The sequence below is a fragment of the Austrofundulus limnaeus genome, unplaced genomic scaffold (assembly GCF_001266775.1).
Source record: "Austrofundulus limnaeus strain Quisiro unplaced genomic scaffold, Austrofundulus_limnaeus-1.0 Scaffold315, whole genome shotgun sequence".
In the NCBI taxonomy this organism is placed as follows: Eukaryota; Metazoa; Chordata; class Actinopteri; order Cyprinodontiformes; family Rivulidae; genus Austrofundulus; species Austrofundulus limnaeus.
This window is the reverse complement of record NW_013952717.1, coordinates 665,517-671,753: the sequence shown is the minus strand read 5'-3', so window position 1 is coordinate 671,753 and position 6,237 is coordinate 665,517. Positions and strand designations below refer to the sequence as shown.

Here is a 6,237-nt window from a genome sequence, read left to right as displayed (position 1 = left end):
AGTGAATCTGTTAGTTTAGTGGATTAGTGGTTAGTGAATCTGTTAGTTTAGTGGATTAGTGATTAGTGAATCTGTTAGTTTAGTGGATTAGTGGTTAGTGAATCTGTTAGTTTAGTGGATTAGTGATTAGTGAATCTGTTAGTTTAGTGGATTAGTGATTAGTGAAGTTGACCTGTTGAAAAGCTGAAGTGTTGTGTGTCTGTCCTGCAGGTGTTGGTGGTGGAGCTCCAGTGTGACGTCAGCAGTGTTTGTGACCGTCGCCACTTTCATGAGTGAGTGTGTCTGCAGCCGAACAAACAACTTTGATCTAAAATAATAAAATTGATTTATTTTAAAGTTTTAAGCTTTAAAAGTAACGTTTTAATAATTTTTCTTCCTAAAATGTTTCAGTTCTGACCAAGTCTGGACCTCTGGGGGAGTGGAGACGAGCCAAGACCGAGGTGAGTCCAGTCCAGACCTGGTTTGTCCTCTTCCATGTGCAGGAGGACAGAAGACTAACGGCCCGGTTCTGTTTGCTTCTGTTTCAGGACATCACATCCAACAACGAGTGAGCCCAGACCAGAGACAAGTCAGGACCAGAGTCCTGACGGGACTCAGCAGGAATGTAATAATTATTGCTTTATTTACAGTTTCTGAGCTCCGGGGGAACGAAAGCTAAAAAAACCCACATTTTAAATCAATTTAAACTTTTTTTTACATTAAAACCACAAATCAGGTCAGCAGCTTCCTGTTTGGATCAGAACTGAAGCTAAAATCTGTTGTTGTTGTTTTAAATGTTAAAAAGTTTTATTTTAAATACAAAATCAATGCTTTTTTTCTCCAAACTGTTTTCTTAAACACATTCAGRCTCAAAGATAAAACTTAAAACAACTTAAAGAAACAGATCAGATTCAGTTTTATAAATTCTTGTCCAGTTTTTAAATCATAATTATTAAAACTACTTTAAGATCTGATTCATTTCAAATGATTTAATGACACAAGAAAATTTAATTAAACTTTCTGCAGCTTTTGTCACGTTAAAATAATTTTGACAAATCAAAAATAAATCAAGTGATAAAAAGAGAGTTTATACAATTATCTTAAACTGAAATGTGTTGGAGACACCAGGTTCTGATTCAAGTATCTTCTGTCAGCTGGCTGCATAAAGAGATGATTATTAATTATTATTATTAATATTAATAAAACAGATTAGTCCTGCAGAAACTGAACGTACAGCTCAGTAAAACCAGATCTGCTTTAATGTGAATTTATTTGACCTAAAAGAACAAAAATCTTCAGACAAAAAAGGGAAAAAATCTATTAATTAAATATTAAATAATTAAATTTAACTTTTTTGCTTTTTGTTTCTTTTAAAGATTTTGTTCACCTTTTATATAAAATAAAAATTCAGTAGTTTTTAGTTTTTTAATGTGCTTTTATTTTGAAATAGAGTTTTGTGCTCATCTCACAAAATATTATTTTATGTTTCTAAACTTTTCTTTCAAGAGAAACAATCWTTAGCAATAAATCCAGTTAAAGCTCGAGAAAATGAATCAGGAAAATGTGTAGAAATAAGATCTGAATGTTTTTTAACTGTGACGTGAAAATAATGTTTAAATAATAACAAAGTGTACGCTTTTATACAACTTTTCTTATCAGATGTTTTTTCATGTTTGTAGCTCAAAAAACCAGAACCTTTGACCCGCGGGTCGGTTCTGTTGGTTCCACAGTTTAGATTCTTTTTTGATTTCTGTCAAAAAGTTTTGAATTWGTTGTAAAAAGGCTGCAGATTCTGACCTGAACTCAAAGTATTTTACAAATATTTTATTAAATCTAAACTTTTATTGTGAAATCAGGGTTCAATCTGAAGCAGGAAGTGGATAAATGTGCCAAAATAAGCAAAACGTCTAATATATTATTACATTTATTAGCACTTACTAAGTTTCTGTATTAATTGTGAAATTATTTGTTTTATTAAAATGTTTTAACACAAAGTTTGTCAGAATTAGAAACACTTTAGTTCAGCTTTAAGAGGAARTCCTGTTTGTATTTTTTCTTCAGTAATAGTTAACATGTGAACCTTCTGAGCTTTAGATGTTTGTGAAATAACAAAATCTTTGATCTTTTTATTTTAACTGCACTTTTTTTAGACTTTGAGACGTGAAACTTTCACAACTTATTTTTTTGTTTCTGTGATGTTACAATCTGATGGATGAGCAGAAAAATAATCTGAAACCAGAAGCAAAATGAAACAAAAAAACATCTTCAATTAATAATCTGTAAAAATGCAAATTAAAATTAAAATCTTATGATTAAACTTAAGTTTGGAATAACTGAACATTTGACCAGCAGGCGGCGCTGTGTTTAAGATTTATTTTTCTGCCCCTCCCGTAAATGATTGTTGACAAATAAACTGATATAATGAATAACAAAACCAAACTGATTTAACTTATTTTAAAGAGTTTTTATTTTCCTGCAGCTGTTTTAAAATCAAAACTTGTTTCAGTTTAACTTTTGTTGAAATTAAAACACAAAATCTGAATTATTCTTTAAAAGTTGTACTCCGTAAAAGTGAAGAAATCTTGGTTAATCCGACATAAAGCAACAAAACAGGCTTTAAAGGGGCAATATTATGTGTTTCTCAGGCATATATTTAAATACTATACCATAATAAAGTATCTATGTTACCTTTAGTTGTTATTAAAATGCTGTTTTTATGTTTAAATAGAAAATAAACTTGTCTTCTCATCACTTCCTCTTCTAAACGCCTTGAAATTGGCCTCTGTCTCTTTAAGAACCTCCTTCGCTTCTGCCCCGTCCATTTCGGGGGGTTGCGTGTGCGCTATGATGCAGTTTACTTGGCATCTGAAAATACATTTCTTCAAAGGTATTTCTAATCTGAAAAGAGCTTCACTGAAAAGTAGTGTTAAGAGTAGCAGACAGTTTAAGTTTCACTTTCAGTTTCACTCATTTGCTTTATTAGAATATAACATTATAACATGATATAAAACTCAAAAGTTGATTTTACATGATACTGCCCCTTTAAATCTGGTCACAGCTCCAGTTTCAAACATAAAAACAAAAACAGGAAGTGAAACTGCTGCAGGATTTAAACGATTTGATCACCAAACTACAGGAAAAGATCAAAGTTTCTAACATTTCACCACAAGAAAACCAGAACCTGAAGAAAATACAAAGTTAAAAACAGCTTTCTGTTCGGAACGACTGAAAGCATTTTAAAAGATTAAAACCGTCTGCTGGCGGGACACACGAAGAGATGGATCAGGACTTTTGCACGGCTCCTGATGAACGGTGGCTCGTGGTCACGGCGACGCAGCGGCAAAGTGTTTCTCTCCTGCGTGGGAGGCGATGTGGCGCCGCAGGTGCCCCCCGGAGGTGAAGGCCTTGCCGCAGAGCGAGCAGCGGAACTGCTTGCAGTCTCTGTGGACGCTCATGTGGACCTTCAGCGAGCCGGACTGGGCGAAGCGCTTCCCGCAGTGCACGCAGCCGTAGCGTTTCTCCCCCGTGTGCACGCTCTGGTGGCGCTTCAGGTTGCTGGAGTCGGAGAAGCGCTTGCCGCAGAGCGCRCAGATGAAGGGCTTCTCGCCCGTGTGGACCCTCATGTGGGTCTTCAGGTTCTTCAGGCAGGCCAGGCTCTTCCCGCAGCAGTTACACACGAAGGTCTTGGTCCCCGAGGCGTCCCTGCRGACCCGGTTCTGGAGACGCCAGCCGTCCCTGCGGACGAACGCGCTCTGTCCGGCGGYGTCCCTCCGCCCGGCCGCAGGCTGGCCCCCCTCGCCGTGGCTGAACCCGAAGGCCCCGCCGCCGCCCGAGTCGTCGGAGACGTTCCCGCCGTCCCCGAGGACTCGGGCGGCGGTCTCCGGGGGATTCTGGGAGACGTGCTGGAGCTCGAACACCAGAGAGCCGTACGCGCCGGACCTCTCAGCGCCGCTCAGGGCRTGCTGGGTGGAGGTGCTGACCTCACCGCTCGTCCACGAAACGCCGCTGCTGTCCTCCACCACTTCCTGTTTGACCAGCGAGGGCGGAGCTTCTGTCTCGGCGGTCTGCTCCTCGGTGACGCGACAGAAACCCCCTGCAGACACAACAGACCCTCAGACTTTTCTCCAAACCTTTAAAACCAGAGKTTTCACTCAGAACCCTTACGGTCCGGTCCAGACTGAGTCCAGGACTCGTCCTCGTCGTCCTCCACTTTGATGACAGCGGACGTCTCACCTGTGGACACCTGAGACCGGAGGAGACGGTTAAACCCTGCAGCAGGTAAAACACCGCGACTCCTCGTCTTCACTCACCGTCTGCAGCGTGACTTCCTGTCCCGGCTCTGGACCTGGACCTGGACCTGGGTCCCGACTGGATCCCTTCATCGCTGCGCCGACGTCTTTAAAACCACAAACACAAAGCWGATTCAGTTTTTACCTCCTCTGTGTGGATTATTAATATTAAATGATTTTAGATTTATTTTAAATTTTTGTTTTAATTTGTGAAACAGTTTTTTCCTCAGGGAACTTTGTGGTGATTTTCCTTCAGTCCTGTTTCCTGCTGCGACACACCTGATGTAAACGAACACATCGTTAGCAGAACCTGGTGACACTCAGAACCGGTCCAGGTCTGAAGCAGGTTTTAGTTTAAAGATGAAGACCTGCAGCTTCCTGTCGACACAACTGTGAGTAAATTCAATAAAATCCACCAGTTTAAAAATAAAACTAATATTATAAGTTTTAGCTCTTTTACATTAGAAAAAGATTAATTTATAAAAATAACACTGATCCATGACTTTGTTCAAATATAGTTTCTTTGTCTTATTTAGAATTTTAACTGTTAACTAACCTATATTATTTAACTTTAACATGATTTAAAGCTTAAGTTTTGATGAACTTTTAACTTTAGCTCTTGATAAATGTTGTTTTGACAAGTTTAATGTCACATTCCTCAAGTTTTAGCTTTAAGCCAATAAATTAAAATGTTATTTCAACAATTAACACTGCTAATTAAACGCATWGATCTTGTTTTAACAAAATAATGTTACAATAATGTAATATTATATTATATACGTATATTAAAATAAATTAAACCGCTTAAATTCAGTTTTTCTCATTAAAAAAGGCTGAAAAGCTGAACTTCATGGCTGGATCTACTTTGCGCATGCGCGGAAGGATCTCGGTGTTGTTTTTTTACCTGCGGGTGTCGCGAGCCGCCTCGGCCCGCAGCCTCCGAGCAGATGGACTCGCGGTCGGCCGCTGGCGGGCAGCAACGCGGCGGCGGTTCCGGAGCCGCTAGAGGCGTTYCTCAGGACGGCCGTGCGGGCGGCCCGGAGCTCCATGAGCCGCAGCTTCCTCCGCAGCACCTCGTTCTCCTTGCGGCCGCGGCTGATCTCCAGCTGCAGCACCGCGTAGCCGCTGTCCACCAGCTCGCAGATCTCCGCCACGGCAGTGTTGGCCAGAACCTCCATGATGGAAGCCAGCTGAGCGTGGAAGGTGGCGGCCGGAGGCATCCCGAACCCGGAGCGGAGCGGTCCACGAGACAGAAGCTCTTTGTTTTCACAAAATGAGGCCTTTTTTACCCTCASAGCGCTGCCTCGCTACGGGAACTGAAGGAACTGCTAGTGCGCATGCGCGAAGCATTAYATTAAAGTGCGCATGCGTCAAACATGACAACAGTAAATACTGTCACTGATTATATTTTGTTTTTAAGCAGTTCATCAGAAAAATAAAGTATTAATTCAAGTTACTGGATTTAATACTTTATTTTTCTGGCTTATTTTAGATCAAGTTGTTTTTTTAAACATATTTAATGGTTCTGATGCACTTAAATGTTTTTTTTTCAGTTTTATCTTTTTTCTATGAACTGTTTGATAGAGATTAAGACAATAAAACCAACTCAGTTATTAGCTTTAACCATTAAAACTAAAATAAAAACAGTAAAAACACTCCTTTTATTAAACTCATTCAACAAACTTGTTTACAAAACAAATGTTTCCAGAACTGTTAGGACCCTTTAGCTCTCAGTCCAGGACCCTCTGGACCTGTTAGACCTCAGTCCAGGACCCTCTGGACCTGTTAGACCTCAGTCCAGGACCCTCTGGACCTGTTAGACCTCAGTCCAGGACCCTCTGGACCCGTTAGCACTCAGTCCAGGACCCTCTGGACCCGTTAGCACTCAGTCCAGGACCCTCTGGACCCGTTAGCCCTCAGTCCAGGACCCTCTGGACCCGTTAGCCCTCAGTCCAGGACCCTCTGGACC

General features: G+C 40.6%; 3 protein-coding genes across 7 annotated transcripts in view; 1 reads left to right on the top strand and 2 right to left on the bottom strand.

Moving 5' to 3' along the window:
• tmem71 (transmembrane protein 71) overlaps positions 1-812 on the top strand; it is a 4,593-nt gene extending 3,781 nt beyond the window's left edge. For both annotated transcript variants that reach the window (XM_014022016.1, XM_014022015.1), the window contains exons 8-10: positions 211-272; positions 391-440; positions 528-812. In XM_014022016.1, the coding sequence (XP_013877470.1) occupies positions 211-272; positions 391-440; positions 528-551 (136 nt within the window). In that variant the 3' untranslated portion in view covers positions 552-812. The remainder of the gene's footprint in view (positions 1-210; positions 273-390; positions 441-527) is intronic.
• A 2,240-nt stretch (positions 813-3,052) lies between these two features.
• Positions 3,053-6,237, bottom strand: part of LOC106527203 (uncharacterized) — a 10,234-nt gene continuing 7,049 nt past the window's right edge. Inside the window, exons 8-11 of the mRNA XM_014022007.1 lie at positions 5,173-5,575; positions 4,290-4,375; positions 4,144-4,222; positions 3,053-4,072 (exon numbers count right to left, since the gene is read on the bottom strand). Of these exons, the coding sequence (XP_013877461.1) occupies positions 3,303-4,072; positions 4,144-4,222; positions 4,290-4,375; positions 5,173-5,575 (1,338 nt within the window). The 3' untranslated portion in view covers positions 3,053-3,302. The remainder of the gene's footprint in view (positions 4,073-4,143; positions 4,223-4,289; positions 4,376-5,172; positions 5,576-6,237) is intronic.
• The window catches only part of si:dkey-7l6.3 (zinc finger and SCAN domain-containing protein 31), a 3,792-nt gene continuing 3,465 nt past the window's right edge, over positions 5,911-6,237 (bottom strand). Inside the window, exons 4-5 of one of the 4 annotated variants that reach the window (XR_001311352.1) lie at positions 6,029-6,227; positions 5,911-5,997 (exon numbers count right to left, since the gene is read on the bottom strand). Coding sequence is in view for 2 of the 4 variants with exons in the window: in XM_014022012.1 (XP_013877466.1) it covers positions 6,178-6,205 (28 nt within the window). In the remaining 2 variants the exon portion in view is untranslated. Of the gene's footprint in view, positions 6,228-6,237 lie in introns of all 4 variants that reach the window. The other 3 variants (XR_001311353.1, XM_014022011.1, XM_014022012.1) reach the window with 3 other exon arrangements.